This window comes from Coturnix japonica, chromosome 18 (assembly GCF_054131305.1).
Source record: "Coturnix japonica strain WE chromosome 18, WE-NBRP24, whole genome shotgun sequence".
Lineage (NCBI taxonomy): Eukaryota > Metazoa > Chordata > Aves > Galliformes > Phasianidae > Coturnix > Coturnix japonica.
The window spans coordinates 8,489,032-8,507,460 of NC_140680.1; the positions used below are offsets into that span (position 1 = coordinate 8,489,032).

Consider the following 18,429-nt stretch of genomic DNA (forward strand, 5'->3'; position numbering starts at 1 on the left):
TTTCCGGGCACCCCCGGGCCCAGCATCCCTCCCTACTGCTCCCGAGCCACGTGGCAGCGCCTCCCGCTGAGCTCACGCGTGGCAGCGGTGCGGGGGCTCCGGTGCGCCGTGTGCGTGCGGGACCGAGCCGAGCTGAGCCGTGCTGAGGAGCAAACGGGTTACGCAGCCCGTCTCGCTCTGTGCAACACCCTCTCACCTCACCGCGTCCCTCCCCCCCACACCTCGTTTTCTTCCTCCTCCGGCCCTCCCGCAGCTCGTTAAATATTGCTTTTGTTAATTGACGCCCCGAGTGTTCCCAGCTTCGAGCAGCCCGGGCCGGCCGGCATCGCGAGCACGCCCAGATCCGCGCGGTGAGCAGCACGGGGATGTGCGGGAGGAGGAGGAGATGTAAAAGGAGCGACGAGCACAAGGCAGATTTGCGAGGAATCATTTAAGCCAGCTGATATTTTTTTGTCGGGTTGGTCTGGGGGGGAGGTAGGCTTTTTCTCCCCGCTTCTCTCTCTCCTTTCTACCTTTTTTTTTTTTTTTTTTTTCTTTTTCTTTTTTTCTCTTCCTGCTCAGGATTTAAATATCACTCAAAGCATCCCTTAATCAGCTCTTTACCCGTCTCTGGTTCCTTCTGAGGCATTAATTGGATCATACGCCGCGTTTGAGGAGCTCGCGTGCTTTACCCGACGAGGTAAGGGGGCTGCTCCGGGTGGCTGTGGTCACAACAAGCACCGTTACCTTCGGGCTGGTGGTTTCCCCTTCCCAGCCCCTCGGCAGCTCGAGCTCTGCCTGCGGAGCTCCCCTCCCCGGGCTGAGCGTGGAGGACGCGCCGGGGGTGGGGGGCGGCGGTGGATGACCCGTGGGAGCCGACGGCGGCAGCCGGCCACCTCCTGCTCCAGCCCTGTGCCCTGGGAGCAGCCTGGCAGCGCTGGAAGGCAGGAAGCAGCCTAATCCTCTCTTTCAATAAACTATTCCTCATCGTTTTCTATTTTTTTATTTTATTTTTTTTTTTGGTGAGAAATACTGTAAGCGCCCATCTCATCTCCTTTCCTCCCCCACCGCCCGCCCTCGTTGCGAGCTTCGGCTCCTTTGTCCGCACCTCGCATCGCTTCGGGCGGTTCCTTCCAGGGACCAAAAAGTTCAGCTGCCCACCTGCCCCCGGCGCCACACACACACATCGCTGCCAACCTCTCCCCCTCTCCGTGTCAATCCGAATCCGTTCAGTTCCCCCCTCCCCCCTCAACCCCCCTCGCATTTAAACTGGGTTACAAAGCCGCCGTGCCCTGCACAACTCCTTAAAGTTCTCCGCTTGCTGTGATTTATATTCTATACTAACAAAAAAAAAAAAAAAAAAAAAAGGACAACAAAAATATACTCGATCCTCCTGTGGGTGATTTATTTTTTTTCTTTTTAAATAATGCATTTCCTTCTTCCCCTTTAATTTTTTTTTTTTTTTTCCAAGGAAATTTGCTCCATCTCCAGCAGCAACCACTGCTCCTTTTGATGTTGTGGTACGCCGTGCGCATGCGCTTCACATTAGAATTACTGCACTGGCCAGAATAAGTTGGATCTCTTCTTCTCTTCACTGAAACCCTAAATCATATCAAAAGCTAAAGGGATGCTGAGAGTCCGGAAAAAGGGTTACTTTGGGATTTGGTCATTCCCTTTAATAATAGCAGTGGTGTGTGCACAGAGGTAAGTGGCGAAGGCATTGCTTTACTTTGAATCGCTCTGCGTGTTACTGTTAAGGGGAATGTACAGCTTGGGTCCTAGAGATAAGAAATAACGCGTTATTATTATTGTTATTTTTCTTCCTCAGTGTCAATGACCCTAGTAATATGTCACTGGTAAAAGAGACCGTGGATAGACTGTTGAAGGGCTATGACATTCGCTTGAGGCCAGATTTCGGAGGTAATTCGACAGCTTTTCGATCAGAGATGTTACATATCCGGGCTGTTGGACCTTCTCCGTGCGTGGTTTTGTGTGGTGGGTGCTGTTGCTCTGGGTGCGCGCGTTGCCATTTTCTCAAGACGATATAAAGTTAAGCTAATTGTTACTGTATTTTATTAGCACGGGGCTCTCTTAATGCGATCATTTAAATCTCTCGCGTATCTGGAAGCGGTCCCTCATTGTGTGCGTGCTGATAATTTATTAACCTGTAATTAACCCCTCGTTTAACTGTATCTATGGAGATGCAAATCTCCGAAGTTTACCCATCGTTTGCTCCTCTGTGCCTAATGCGCCCGTGATCACAGTTACTATTTTTGAGTACGAGATGCGCTGTTAACAGATACAAAAATGTCATTTAACCCCCTGCGCGCTCCCACTCCCAACTACTTCGTGTGTTTATCGATCGATGTCGGACGCGCTCGCTGGGGTCCCCCGCCCTGTACCTGCGGGGCTGAGCCGGGGGGGGGGGGGGGGCAGGGAGGGACTGGGTGTCCCCGCAGCCCCCTGCCCGCAATGAGCTGTGTGCTACGGGCTCCCCGAGGAGCAGCCGGCGCCGGAGCCCGGCAGCCGACACGTGTGCGCGTTATATAAAGCGGCGCTCCAGCTGGCGGGGCGCAAAGGGTGAATCCGGCGTTAACGCGTTGCTCGCGGATCGATGGCAGCTTGCACGTTGGGGGGGGGGGCGGGGAAGGGCCGGGCTGGGGGACGCTGATTGTCACCTTCCCGGTTTTTTATGTATTTGTTTATTAATTTTTAGTTATTGATTTATTTTGTTGCGTCTCAGTCTTTGTAACTCTGATAAGAATGAGTTAAGTTCTTTAGCGATCACATTGCGGACCATCTTTGTTGGTTTGCAGGTCCCCCAGTGGCTGTTGGCATGAACATAGACATTGCCAGTATAGATATGGTCTCAGAAGTCAATATGGTGAGTATTTATGGTTTGGGGCTGAGTGCTTTCTGCTGGGGGAGGGGGAGGGGGGGGGGCGTCGCTTCCCCCACCTCTATCGAGGCGGAGCGGTGCTCGTTGCCGGCTGAGAAACCAGCGAGGCCTCCTTACCCGGGGCGGAGCTGGTGGGTGTCCATAGGGTTACCGCGCCCCATCCCGTCCAGTTCTTCACGTGGAAGGGCTCGGGGAGATGGGAACCCCGGCCCAGCAGCACCGGCCGCACCGGCTGCAGCAGCTCCCCAGCGCTTCCCGCAATCAATGGCATCCCCTGCCGGCCGCGTGGCCGCACTGCATCCCGCTACCGCCTGGTCACCGAGCGGTAGGGGTCCCCTTCGGAGGGGCAGCCCCCGAGGCAGCCCGGGCTGCTCAGGGCAAATTCTGCTCGAGACCGTGGAATGAAAGGGTGAGATTTTAATAACTAGCCTGCTTTATGCCTTTCTTAGTTGCCCTTTCACCTCCCAGCTTTCTTTTAAATATTAAAAAAATAATTTGTTGTTTGTTTTGTCTTAGCAGGTCGTTTGTAATTAATTTAAAATAATAATAAAATAAAAAATAGAAAAAAAAAAGATGAGGGGGAAAAAAAAACAAGCAGGTTGTTTTGTACGTAACTGAAGGCCCACCATGTATTTTCATGTTTTCTGCCTTGGCACTGTGTTCATGAGCATGACTGAGTCAAAGTTGACCTATTTGTTTCTCCAGACGTTTGTCTCTTTATCTGAGTAGCTGGGACTGACTGTGCTCGAATGCTGAAGCTGCTGTAGGGTTATAACTGGGTAGTTTGTGTGAAGTGCTTCTGTTACCTGGGTGACAGAGCAAGCGAAGCCTCAGATATGTGTTGCGAAAGAGACTGTCCATGGTTGAGGCAGAGCTTTCCCGTTATTTACTGTCATTATTTGTAAATAATGAGGTCATATTTCCAGGTTTATATGTCAGCGTGCAACTTTGTGTAGGGTACAGTCTGGCCCTGTACCCTTGTGAGGATGACAAGATGGAGACACTGAAGCAGATAGCAGCACCTGACACAAAATGAATGTGCTGTGAGATGTTTTCAGGCAGTTGTAGAAGTCCGTTTGAAACAATCCTTCCATTGCTCTTGGAAAAAGTGTTGCAGAGAAACATCCTTCTGTGTTCTGTGACTGCCATTTGGAAGTAATATTTGGGAAGCTATTTGTTGTGTTGGCGTGATCGTTCTGCCCCTGAAATACCTTCGTGCTGTCCCAGGGGTATGCTTGGTTTCTTCCAAGTGTTGCAGTGAATGAATTGATAAACATCTGTTCTCAGTCAGGAGGTTTTTTTTCTTAATAACACGTAACCTTTGGCCTGACTTGGCTGTGAGGTTACTGGTGGTTGTCCTGGGAGCTGTGCTGTACCAGGACCTGGTGGCAGAGAGCTTGGAGCAGTTCAAGTTAGCAGGAAAATGCTGAATAATCTCTCCTTGAGCAGCATCACCTGTGCAGTAAGGGCTGCTCAGCTTCATCTGTGCTCAACTTGTGGTTTAGGACCTATTGCAGTCCAGTGTTCTCCTTTTTGGAGTCCTAAAAGCAAAAGAAGGTAATAACATTGTATTTTAAAACGCTTATCATTAAAGCTAGTCTAGATAGGAGACACGGGGTGTTGTTTTCTAGGCAGCGTGGGAATGACGAGGGTTTTCCTGGTTGAACTGTTGTCTGCAGGTCGGTGTTACATATCTCAGCTCTTCCCAGGTGGAAGATGGTGCAGTTTTCTTTTTGCTTAGAAAAACGAAGAACGTTTCAAAGACTCCCAGAAATGTGGTCTCCGGTTATAGGTGGTACCATATCAGAATGCTGTGATTTGGCACTATAAAGCTGCATATTATTTTTAGTATTCTGAAGTCAGTTTATTATGTCTCTATAATGAAATTCTTGACCTTTGTGAGGCACTTTTTCAGACTACCTGTAAAACTGCTGGGGGAGGTTATGCATGGTTAATTTTGTCACAGAAACGTGCCTGAAGCATTTAAGCTCTGGGCTAAAATTACTCTAAAATAGTACCTATTTCTAAAAACCTGGCATTCATTTTCCAGATTTTGTGTTGTTTTGGTTGGTTTTTGTTTGTTTGTTTGTTTGTTTCATTTTACAACTTCAGAAGAGATTCCAAGCCAAGATTATTTTCTTCATCTGCTTGAATGTAGCATGTAACAGTTCATTTCCCAATGAAGTGTACACCTCAACAAGTATTAATGTATATTGATCAGCCTGGAGTAAACGAGAAGAGGGGCATTCCAGCACAGAACATCATACTCGGTGTACAAGGCCTTGACTTGTTCTTTGACAAGTCACTAGAGTTTTGGCTTTTGATTTCTTTGGAAGGCACCAGAGGGAATATCACTGAGTACCACATGTATTTTATTTTATTTTTTTTAGAAGTTAAATCTGAAATGATGGAAGACAGAAGAATGTCCTGGATTTATAGACCTGTTTTCTGAGTTATGGGGTGTGCTTTGCTTACTCTGTAGTCCTGGCAAAATGATCACCCTTCCATTCTTAATACAGTTCATGCTCCCTACTTATTCCTTGCCCTACAGCGGCAGGCAGAAGCATTATCTTTGGTTGCAGAGTTAATAATAAAGTTTCTTCTTTGTTAGACAGGAGAATTTACATCTACTTACAGAAACTATATGTATGTTTGGGGTGGTTGTTGACTTTGTATTCTTACAGAGGTGATGAGTACATCCCATAACCATCTCATTGTGTAATGTAACATGCTTTCTTGTTTAACCTTTTGTAGATAGAAACCTCAACTACCACTATTCTCTTAATATAGAGGTTAAGTGCTGGTACTTCTGAACACAATTTTTGCCAGCCCAAGGCAATGTGCTGAATTAACATGAGAAAAATAAGAACTTAAGGCCTATTTGGTTGTTAATAGGCATCATGGCTGTTTGTATTCAATCCTTGTATTCTGGGAGGAAATAATACTCAATGAGTAGAGATTCTATGCAGTGCAGTAATGACCATGGCTAATTCCACTCACATCTTTGGAGCAGGCCTTGCACTTGAGTGTATGGTTTCCCCTAGTTACACTGCAGATTTTCTTAATGCTTACCTTAGTTATGGGAAGCAAACGTGGAGAAATGTGAATGCTACTTAAACTGAAATTATTTCAGTTTGATTTCATGTAAGATTAGCAGCGAGTCTAACACAATATGCAGTATAACCTGGAGATTTTCCATATGTTTGTTGTACTTGACTTAACTACTTGGCTTCCTATTTCTTGATAGAAACTCGTATTTTTAAAAAAATTTAAAAAAAAAAAGTATTTTTATACCTTTCTCTCTCTTTTTTTTTTTTTTTTTAATAATCAGCGCGAGCTGAGGTGCTGCATTTCCCCATCTGCATCTCCGTGGTTAATTATTGAGCAGAACCCTTGACAGCACTGCAACCAGGGAAAAAGAATTGGTACAAGTTCATGAAGTATTCCAGGAATGATTTAATTCAGAAGTGTCTGAGTATTGCACAGAATGCACTTGATCCACTCAAGACATGAGTAGTTCTATGGATAATGTTGGTTATGTGGTGGTTTTCAATGTCTTGGCTTATTTCCTATTAAGTAGGTCAATTTGTTTTGTTTTCCCTTTGGTCTGTGGCTATTATGGGATTCAAGTACAGGATGTCTTGAAAAGAAGGAGAGATGTTCCATGGTTGTAATTTTTACCCAGTAACTATAATATTAAGCAATGGTTTGTATGTTTAATTAAATATAGCTAACTATTCATATTGGGGTTCTGTTGAGAAGGATTGGAACAGTTTATATTTAAATATTTGCTTCCTTATTGCTCAGTTTTTGGCACATTGCTTTACTATGTGTTTGTGGAGTTTGTAGACTGGTTTGTCTTAACAGGATCCACTTGGATTAATTGTGAAATCCCTACGTTGAGTAGGAGCTGCAGAAACAAAGGGGCTGTTAGCATCTATTGGGGTGAGATTTACTTACTTGTGTATGCCAAGCTTTACATGAAGAGACCTTGTAACTTCAGTGCTCTTAAGAACATGTTTATGCATCTTGTATCATATTCTGACTTCTGTATTCAGAATTTATCAAAGTTGCAAAAAAGAAGTGCAATACTCAGAGATCTGAATAATGTCAGTCCAAAGAAGTATGAGTGCAGCAGTATTTTGCTGATACAAATCTAGCTTTATGTTGCTTTTGATAAGAGACGTGCTCCTGGCTTTTTTTCTTTTTTGAAGTCTTCTGTGGCTCCTTGAGATATTTTCATTAACAAAGCTCAAAAGACAGGTTTATAGATCGTGAGAACAACAGGATTTGTGTTGCAACCTCTCAATTAACGGTGTTTAACTTAGATGTGTAAGAAGGAAGAGATGGCTTATGGTCCAGAAAGAAGAGGGGGTTAAGTGGTAGGGAAGTACTGTGGAGCTGTTCCAAACCAGAAAGCTTGGGGTAGAACATAGATAAAGTCAGGTAAAGAAAAAAAGAGAAAGAGGAAAATATCAAAATAGGGAGAAGTGCTTCATTTACACTGGTATGGGAAGAGGTGAGAAAAATGCTTCCTGTCAGCAGTATCCTCTTTTGTTGATCTGTTGTGGTTGCACACATTGCTGTATGTGATCCATACAGAGATGAGGGAGAGAATGGGACTGGAGATGCACTGAAAAAGAAATATTGGAAATGCTGGAAGGTTGTTGCTTCACTAATCCTAAATGCTTCCTGCTGCTAGAGATGGTTTTATTACATCTCTTCTGTCGTAGGTATATGCTTCTTCACATAAAATAGTATTTCTTGGCAGATAGCTTGAGTTTGGCTCTTGCCAAGTTATTGTACACAACTGGCTTATACTGAAGTGCCTCCCAGGACACCTATCTCTTTTATATTATTATATTTTTATTTTTATTTTTTGACTGAAAGGCACATTTAGCCTGCTGCTTTAATTTTTGTCATTTTAATTTTAATTTCAGAGTATTTACTTGATATATTCTAGGTTTCTACTTACAGATTTCAGCCATAGAAGTTGGCTCCTCGTTTTATTTTATGCTTGGGGAATTCCTTTTAGGATGGTACTAACCTTTGTGTAACTGTAGTTCACGTGGAACATTTGAGGTCTTCAAATGCCTGGCAAACAGGGAATTTTGGGATATTTGCTTTTCTTTTTTTTTCCCCTTCAATGTTTCCCAGGTGGGAACTTCTCTTCAGCACTGTCAGAGCTCATGGTAGCTTTAGATTCAGACTTATGACATTTTTACATGAGAAGGGCAAAAAAGTGATTACATAGATATTACGTTTCTAGTCATCTTTGTAGTCATCATCTGTTTAGTTTTGTGGCCTCATCTAATTTGCTTTGGCAAAAGGAGCTACTGGGAGCACCTTGCACAATTACAGCAGTATATGTTCCTGGTTTCATTTATTTATTTACTTATTTGTAAGGTGATTACACTGTGGAGTTGCAGTGGGCACAGGGTTGACTTTAATTCCACAGAGGTGAAAAGTGAACTGCCTGCTTCCAGCTGTTGGTCCTGTAGGCATTATCCTTTTGCAGTAATAAGAACTCAATTTTTCCTTTTTTCTTTACTGAAGGTATATCCTTTTATTCTCACATTTGAATGCAGTGGGTGCCCAGTTACCCTGCAGGTCCCAGTAATAGGTTGGTGGGTTTTACAAGTGCGTTTTGAATAGCAGTGTTGATCAGCTGTTCTAGTGCTGGTAGGTTGATCTGTGCAGAGTTCAATGATTGCTCTTTGCTGAGCAATTGGAGCTCATTCTGTATGGAGCAGTTTGGCCTAAGAATAAGCAGCTACAGGACCTAAGGAAACCAGGGCAGATCTGTTAGTAAAGCATCTCCATTTTAATTTTCTACTTTTTTGCTTTTCTTTTCCAAGAAACATGACGTAATTCTTCTATTTCTTTTTATGGCCAATAGAAGTAGCTTGTTAATTGGTTTGCACTTTGTGTGCTAGTCTTCAGTCGGTAGGATATCTTGGTTCATTGGTGCTAGTGATTTCTCAAAGTGATTGCTCTCAATGTTTCCTGAAGGCTGTGGTATGGTTGTCAGAAATTTAATGAGATTGCTTGGGAGATGATTTGTACAATTGAAATAATAATTTTTGCTGCCTTGTTTTCAGTAAGCCTCGACCTATAAATATCTAAGTAATTTGACATCTGCCATATAATAAGATAGATTTGCCTGTAATACATTTTATGGTCAGTATCTTTGTGCTAACGTGTGGGAATGAACATGCAGTGTACTTTGTAAGCTCCTAGTACAGGGCTGCTTTTTCATAACTTCTCTATTGAAAATCACATAAAATCTTTATGGACGAGCTGTGTAGTAGAATGAAAGATTTTATTTTGTGCTCTATAAATTTGTTACAAGTTTAAGCTATTCCCATAGCAGTGTTCATGCTTCTTAGTGACTCTAAAAGTCTGTCAGTACACCATGACTAAATCCTTATTATTCCTCCCTCCCTTCTTACTCCTCATACTCTGTGCAGCCCTCTCCAAGGTTTATATTGCAGCCTTTAGTACTCAACCATGTTAAAGTACAGTCTTATATAGTAATAACTCCTTTATTTTTTTTCCTAAAAGTAAGTCAAATCCCTCATAGGCTCTTAGTGGTTAGTTCTGTAGGTCTCTGCAAGTGCTTGTGTGAATTTACTAAGCAGGATTTGGCCCCTGCATTTTGAAGGAGGGTATTCTTCCGTGTGGTTGGTTTGTTTGTTCTTAAAAAAAACTCTTAAAAAAATAAAGTAAAACAATCTGTATTTGGGAGTTAAGAGCTTCATCTGAAGCCTTGAGTTCTCAACAGTGGAAAAATAGGCTATTACTGATGGATGTGATCTGTAATTTAAAAATAAATGAACATGCATAATTACATTAAACTTACAGGCATACTGTGGGTTTACACAAAGATAAATGAGACAGAAGCAGAATTTGTGCTTTATGATAATTTATTTTGTTATGCTTCTATTTGAGTTCCCTCCCTACTCAGATTTTTTGACAGCAGCGCTATCTACAGTGGATTTGTAATGGCTAGCATAAAGCAGGCTGTGTAGGAATAATGATATAATGGGCATGTATATGGTTAGTCTTGTCTGATGGCCAGGTTGTGGAGTACATACTCTCACTTCATAGGCTTTGTCTTTGCATGTAAATTGTCTAGTTAAGTATTTTCAAATTAGCTAATCAGTGCAAAGATTCTCTCAGACTTGCAATCACATCTTCTGCATGTGTCCTTTTGGATGAGTTTGAGAGCAATTATATATGCATTTGTCAATCAGAACTAGAACTTGTGTTCTAAATATGAGAAGAAGATATAGCAACCTGTGAATATTTAATATGAGCAACAATGTGCAATTCCTAAGTCATACCTAATGTAGGCTATTATAGTTCAGAAAAAGCATTTCGAGTCAGTGGTCTTCCCGGGAGCCCACATTGTAGAACAAGGGAATTGCTATTTCTGTCTGCTTTGGACAGCTTTTTCGTATCTTCATTGAGATGAAATCCTATTGATTTTTATTCTGTAAATGCTAAAGAGATTAGTTTATTAAGCCTAGAATAATATGAATCTAACACTGGGGGAGAGAAAGGGGAGACAACAACCCTTCTGAGAGATGCGTTTTGTATTTCAGGTGAGGGCTGTTCTTGAGGATATAGCAGTCTGGTGATTTATATAAGAGAAATTCAGTGGAATAATCCTGGTTTCATAGTGGTTGTGCCGAAAGACAAACTCAGCTTTCTGTGTTGAACAAGTAGTACCAAAAAATCTGTAAAAAGTTCAGGATTGGACAGGGGTAGTATATTAAATTCCCCTAATGTATGCGTATTGAAAACCAGCTGCTTGAAGTGCAAAGTCCTTGTTCCAGCCCTTGCTCTCTGGGGACTGTTTCTTCTTTCTTTTCTAATTTAATGAATAGGCATTTCCATTAACTAAGCAACTCAGTGAAAATGGATTGGAAAAAAACCGGGTTTTACTTCAAAGTTGACTGTCCTGATTGCTGTTCTTGAATACTTTCTTCCTTTCTGTTGTTTGGAATTCTTTGCTGCGTGATAGCCTGGGTGCAGTGAACTCTTCTCTGTTCTGGAGAGATTAGTAGCTTCTGATGATTGTAGGTAGTAGCATTCAGACTGCAGGAGGACAAGAGCAGAGGTCATTCAATGAACCCGTGAAAGGCTATTGGCACACATCCTTTGCCTTTTCCTCCATCACTGGAAATGTTTTTTGAATGACAGTAGCTGTGACTGGTTATTGTGTTAGACATGACTTGAGCATACCAGCTTTATCTGGTATTTCATGAGGTTGAGACACTGTAAGCCTGTCTGAATGTACATAAATGGGAGCAAGATGCCTGCTCAACTGAACAGACTCCGATGAATCATCACAGATAATTTTCTTGAGATGTTGTTTTGGATTGCTATAGTGCAAAGATCCCCATGTCTGCTTATGTGTGCTGATTGTGGTCTGTTTTTAGTTATGATCTTTGGAGAAAGATGGGACTGAAAAGTATAGAATTAGGTGAAGGTAATGCTAAATCTATTTAAGATGAGAAAAATGAGTGGGTTTTCATATATACTTAGGAAGATATATCACATGATCTGTGGGATGTCTGAGACCTGAAGTCCTATGGTTTAGATTTTTAGAAGTATTTGTCATCCAGATTGTTCTAATGGGTACCTAAGTGAAATAGCCAGAAGTTCCTGTTGCTTTTAAGCAGCTGAAGGCTTTTTCTTTAGTGAGTGCTACATACTAAAAACATTTGATAATTAATTAATCTGAGCAGGTATTGAGGAGTTTGGAGAAATAATTCACTCTTACAGATGCAGTCATTTTGAAAATCTGTTCTTAATTTCTATTGCAAATTTATTTTATGTGAATTCTAAATAATTTTTTAATAGTTTTAATGGAGATCCATTCTTCTTAATGAAGTAAAATTGGTGCTCATGTTTATTTTCTGTATAGGTCTTTTTTTAATTCTATGTGTCCATTTTATTGCATCCCTTTAACAAAAGTCGCTAAATAAGTTGAAATTGTTATGATCAGAAAATGTAAACATGTGTTGCCATTTGCATAACAGTTTATTACCCAATAGTCCAGAAGGCATTATGGTCCATTTTGCAACTCTATATTTATATTTGCTTTATAATGTGTATTTTGAGTTAATAGACTCTGCAGTTTCAGGGGAGTTGTAGAGCATTGCTGAATTCCTCTCTTCTTTCAAGGACTGCTGACCTCTGGTAGGTCCCTTCAGGGCATCGGAGTAACAGTGTTAATCCGTGTTTGACAAGATGTGCACTGAAGGAGTCATAAAATTTAAGTAAAATGAAATTAGTTTGAAGATCCATTAGGCCGTGTCTCTAAATTTAGGAATGTAACTCTTACCATTCCTTATTATGCCATGACACATTCTTTCAGATAACGTACAGGGAGGAGGCAAGTATGATTAAATAGATACACACGTCACATGTACATATGAAAAGCTGCATAAAGCAACATTACTTCACTAATTGTGCAAGCCTGGAAATGTCTGGGGAGACCTTTTACTCAGTCTGAAATCTTTAAATTTATATGAATGCTCAATCCATTATTCTGCCCTGCTGCTCTTTTTCATTGACACTTGGCAATGTGAGATGCATTTAGGAAACCCATCCCTAAAACAATTACAAATGTGTTATTCATATCTGGTAGCATATGTCTGTTTAAGGTTGTTCAGGGTAAAACACTTAACCACATACCAAAGTAGATGGAAAAATTGCCCTTTTTTTTCTCAATTCTGATAGAAGCCTTTTCAAAGGTAGGAATTTTCGCTGTTTTAAGTATAGGTTCATATCAAGTTTCAGCCAAAAGTATATTATTATAGTTGATATGGAAGTCCCTGAAAACAGATTTCTAATAGAAATGCCAAGAGACCCTTAACTATAATCGTTCTTGTTAGTGTGATGCATAGAAATGTGTTACATAATGGTAGATCAATGAAAACGATATTCAAGTGACCACTTAGAGAAATCCATAAATCCAGTTAACTGGCTGCATTCAAAACTGCAGTTAGAAGTACCCAGACCTACTATGGGTAGGCTTTGCAAAATGCTTGTGCGAGCTCAGGTTCCACATGAGTCTTGTTTGGAAGCCTTAATGTGTGAATCTGATGCTGATTTTTTCCATTGAGGCTCTTTCTGCCCTGTTTTCACTGAAGATTTATGGATACTTAAATGACTGGAAATGCAGTGAAATGTATGCTGTATTTTTTGAGACATTTTATGTGGATGTGGCCGGGGTACTAGAACGTGTTCAAATGGAACATATAGTACTGGTGACTGGTAAAGCTCTTATTCATGTTTCTGTTGTAGTTTTAGATAGCTTATATATATTCTTAAACTGGATATTGTGTTATTACAGTGAAATAAAGTATTGACTAGAACATACGCACCCTTTTTATCGTTGCAGACATTGGCTGCCAAAATATTTAGCTGGAGAGGTTAATATTTCCACTTAGTTTCTGCCTAGGAAGATACCACAACTTTCTTCCCCTCCCCTCTTCCTTGTGTGTTTTTACCCTGCTGTGCCTTCCCCATCTGCAATTTCCTGTATGTTCATGCCTGGCTGTGATGTAGGGGTAGAATTGCTATTGACTTGGGAAAATCTTTTGAGGGCTCTGCACTTATGGAGCACTTGCTATCTAAAGAAGCATGTCAGTGCATTGTTTGGCTGCTGCGGAGCCAGGATCTACTTCTGCCTCTTTGAAATCCGTGTTGAGAATTGCAGGATGCAATGTGAGAAGTTACATGTTGAAACCACAGCAGGATTCAGGTCAAATATTAGTCAAAGCTTTTAGGCATACAAATCCAAAAGTGCTCAAATTGATCATTTATGTTATTTTGCTTAAAATTTCCTGCATTCTTAAACCTACAAGGATTGAAGTCTGTTTTATGTGTGGCATCATCAAAGTAATACTGCTTAGCCTTGTTTCTATGTGATTAAATGTCTGCTTGAAACAGAGTGGAGTTAATCAAGACAATAGAAAGCCTGTGTTGGGGTCTGAAATGGGAGAGGTTGTATTTTTACTCCTAAGGGTGGTTCTTCTCTTTTCTCTCAGGATGTACTCTAAAATAACAGAAATTAGAAAAATGCTGTTTCACTTCAGAGCCTTTGTCAGCCCCCATGTTCAGAATGCTGTGGAAGACCATGGAAGTATGATACTGAGCATTTTGCACATGTTACTGTTATGTAAACTATACCTTACAAGTATAGCCTTACTTCAGTATGTGAAGCCTCTAGCACATTTATTTTGGGAAAATATGTATTACCATCCAGCAGTTCCAGTGCTTATTGAGCACATACTATGAATGCAGTGTTAGCATTATTAAGTGCCTACTGGTTTTGCCAATAACCTACTGATTGAATGTTGCTTTCCAAGAAAGTTTCTGAAACACGTACGCTGTGATTATTTGGAAGCAGCACTTCATTGCTCCTTATTTTTCAAAATAATAAGATGGCTTTCAACCTAAGTGGTTCTAGCTAATGTCCCATGAACCTAATTCACCAAGATCTGAAGTTACAAGATGGCTTTGTTTTTCAAGTTAGTATTTATATCACATATGTTTTTCTGGGGGAGGGAAGCTTCCTCCCTTAAAATGTTTTGTTGTTGTTGCTTTTAATGTTGATTAGCATTTGTGGCTGGACTTCCTAGGACCATTTGTTATTCCTTTAGAAGGCGTGTCAATGTACCAGCATCAGTGTAAGCAGTTATTGAAGAAATACTGTGTGACAGGCACCGAGTGCACTGAGATTATTATTCTGGTTGGTGGGTGTGTATTGTTTAACTATCATTTTAAGGAGAGGCAGTCTGTGAGGGAAGTTTATGGCTGTGGAACTGGAGAATTGGTTTCTATAATGATGTAGGGTCTCATGGGCTACTGAGGACAGAAGAGCTGCTTTGCTGCTTTTCTAGGTAGTTAGTCCTTAAGTTGTGGCTCACACAGAGGGGTGTCTTAAAGGGAGTCTCTTTCTACCTCATTGCCTGTGTCTCAGGGGAATATTCAGTTAGATGTATTTAAGTGCATCTTTCAAACTCAAAATATTGAAGAAAGAAAGTAAAAATAATGCATATGTGTATTCTGTAGGCTGGGGAGAGCTGGTGGTGCATGTCTGTCTTCTTTACTAAAGATGTCTGTAATATCTTGAATTTTCTTCTGCTTTTTTAAATGTAAGATATAATCAGAAGTTGAAATGAGAGAAGTGAAGGTAGGTTACAGGTGGGGGCTTGGTTTTGTAAATCAGTGTTTCTCTATTTTAAATTCATTTGTAGTTGATGTGGGTCTCGTGGATCTTTTAAGAGGAAAATATATGGTTCCATTTTAAACGTACCACTTCTGACTCGCAGCCTCCATCTTATGTTAAAGTACCTTTAACAGAAACATCAATCTGCTCTTGAATTGTCAGTTAGATAAATCCATGAAGCATGTAGTAGGTTTTGAATTTTAAACATTAATGTCATTATGTGGATTAGTGAAATTAGATTGAAGAGGTATAACAGATTTTTCTTTCCATTGGTATATGCCACTCTTCCATTGTGGCCTCGTTTTGCATGCAGTGACATGACATTTTCTTGAGAGTCTTGGCCTTTAAAAATGTAGTTATTTTTTCTTGTCCAGTTTTAAAAGGTTGTGAGGAATTTTTGCCATGAAGTGACAAATTTCAGACGCTACTCTGCTTTTACTGTAAACTGGTAGATACAACTCACTGCTTATTATCATTATTATTATTATAATTTCTATTTTATGTTGGAATTCATGTTGCTGCAGGCAGCTTGCATGGAAGCTCTTTGTTCTTGCTGATTGCAGATTGAATGTAGGGAAGGGTCCCCTGGGATGAAGTCACCTCTGGTGACTTGTATGATTTTCATGAGTTTTCCTGTCACGTTCTTTAGTTGGTGTTTGAACACAACAGTTAGGGGCAATGCAGGCATGCAAACAGTGTGTTTGTCGATGTTGAAATTACTTCATGGACTCGTTCATACTGTCAGCTGAAGTATGAATCATAGCTGTCCTGTTTCACTAGTGTTTTATCTTGTTCCTTATGCTTGATGCGTGCAAAACTTCATTGGTTTCTATTGTGTATGGCATGACTACTGTGTATTTTTCCTTCTTGTATGCACATGTAGCACTTCCATTCTTTTAGTTGCAGGGTCTGTTATGTTTAATCTGGCTTCTAATAGTGAAATGATTGAACATTAATGGCTCAGCAAATGTAAGCACATTTGCAAGCAAAAAATGCGAATGTCTGACTGTCAGCCTCCATCTAGGTGGCACAGCTGTGGTTATATCATGGTACTGCACTGTGGTATCTTTACTGCAGCAATAATAGCAACACAGTGCTTACCGAGCTAGAAAAGATATTTTGTGTGTTTTGTCGTTATTTTGCTGAAGATGCATATCCTTTAAGACATAAGCATGTGCTGGGAGTTAAGCTTGTAAGTGTTTTGCTGAACAGAGTCCTTTTGATCATCCTGGCTTCAGCCTGGATAATTGCATGCAGCTAGGATGTGAGGAATTTCCATTGTAACAAATGATATTGTCATAAACAGGATTACATTGTGAGTTATATGTGGCAGATTAGACAACCATCAGGAAATAAAATGTTTCCCAGCAATTATTCTTAGTGACTGAAAAAAAAATCTCCTTAAGAGACAAAAATGAAATAATATATAGGCGAAATTGTTTCTGTGCACAATTTTTTTTCCCAGTTTCCCTTGAGGCCTCAGCTGTTCTGCGAACATCCAAGGAGCACGTTGTGCTTCTGATCAGCTTCCCACTCGTTCTCACCCCCACTACTTTGCTGTGTCATCTTAATGTCATTTTTAAATACTAACAAAAGGATCACTTTGTTTATCGTGCAGAAATAAAAATTCTTAAGAGGGGAAAGAATGTCTTTTGTATGTTATCCTGGCAGATCAAAACTGACTCATATGAGTAGCAAATATGAAATGAAGTAATTGATGTATTTAAAATGCATGATTCCTGAGTTAAGGATTTAAGAAGTACTTTGATTATAGTCATGAGATTTTACAGGCTATTTTTTTCATAAATGATTAGTATAATTTTTAGAAAGCTTACCTTGCTGGAAAGTATTGCATGTAAAATAAATATTTAACAGTATAGCAATTTGTGATGCTGGATGTGTAACTGGTATTTGAAATGACTGTGTAGTTGATCAGTGAGCAGATAAACTGATGGCCATGTAGGAAGATGGAACACAACCTTTCTCTGGAAGTACAGTTATGGCATGATGTGGCATGGGAAGTGTTATCCAACTCCCATTATTTAATGCTTTTCTGATAGTCTGTTATAGGGAGTTCCTAATAAAAGCAGAAATCTGTACCTGGCACCATTACAGACAAGTGTTCATTTTGACCCAAACATTTGTGATTATTAAACTTACGGTGAATGGTTTACTGGAACTGCAAGGTAAAATAAATAATTCCTTGAAAGATCAAGAAGCTTAAGTAATTTGCTTCCAGGGCGAAGGGAGAATGATGTCGGCTTTAGGATGGGAACTTGATCTTGTTGATGGTACAGCATAACAAATGTCTTAAAGTAGGAAAAAAAGAACTGCTCTAGTCATATTTGAAAATATCTTGCAGTATATGAATGGCCTTGGGTGAATAAGCATTCATACTAACTGTACTGCATACTATCAGTAGAACAAGTACTTTCTTATGTCTCCCCTGTACATTTACAAACCAAAATCAGTTCTAAATTTGATATTATTTATTATGCTCTGGGCAAGAAAAAAACTTGCCTTTTTTTTAATGGCTGTTGAGAAGCATGGTTGGGTTTTCACTTCTGGTGGTCTTGAGATATTTGTACCCAAATTCTCTATGACTTTTTAGACAAAAGTTTGCTTTTTTTTTTTTTTTTTTTTTTTTTTAAGTTGAATTAAGATCTATTTCAGCTTATAAGTTTGGCTTGGTAGTTTTATGAGTTTTTTTCCACAGTAGCTTCCAAGCTGTGGGCTATGTAGTACTACTGTTACTGCTGCTTTTGAAGTAGCAGCTGCAAGCCCTCATAATGACCTTGTGATAAGGGCAAGATGGTTCCTTATAAGACTATTTCTATTTTTTAGTTTGTTGCTGTGATAACCAGCACTAGCTCCCTGTCTACCCAAAGGATGCCCCTAAATATTCATTTAGCAAAGCATGTAAAAGCATGCAAGAGCAAAGAGCAAAAGAAATGTGTCTCTGTCACTGAACATAGTGTTTTCCAACAAACCTTACTTCTGAAGCCCACAGGTGAGGAAAATGGTTCAGAATATAGAGTACCATAGTGTAAACTTGCAAAATACCCGGTGCAGAAACTTATGCTACTAGAAGAGACAGGTTTTATCCTGCTTAGATCATGTGTCTGTATTTAAAGCCAAACAAAATAAAAACAGCCTAGCAACCACAAGTCTTGAAAAAATGCTTTTCTTTCTCCAGTATTCTTAGAACATAGATATGTCAGAGACATTCTAAGGTAAAATGTCTGAAGTTAGTTTTATGGGTATTAATTAGACTTTTCTTTTACTTTCTTTACATAATTGT

The 18,429-nt window shown here is 40.3% G+C and overlaps 1 protein-coding gene across 2 annotated transcripts in view; it reads left to right on the plus strand.

The window, feature by feature from the left end:
• The first annotated feature begins 1,521 nt into the window (after positions 1-1,521).
• GABRB2 (gamma-aminobutyric acid type A receptor subunit beta2) overlaps positions 1,522-18,429 on the plus strand; it is a 118,264-nt gene continuing 101,356 nt past the window's right edge. For both annotated transcript variants that reach the window (XM_015876301.3, XM_015876302.3), the window contains exons 1-3: positions 1,522-1,683; positions 1,808-1,899; positions 2,796-2,863. In XM_015876301.3, the coding sequence (XP_015731787.2) occupies positions 1,607-1,683; positions 1,808-1,899; positions 2,796-2,863 (237 nt within the window). In that variant the 5' untranslated portion in view covers positions 1,522-1,606. The remainder of the gene's footprint in view (positions 1,684-1,807; positions 1,900-2,795; positions 2,864-18,429) is intronic.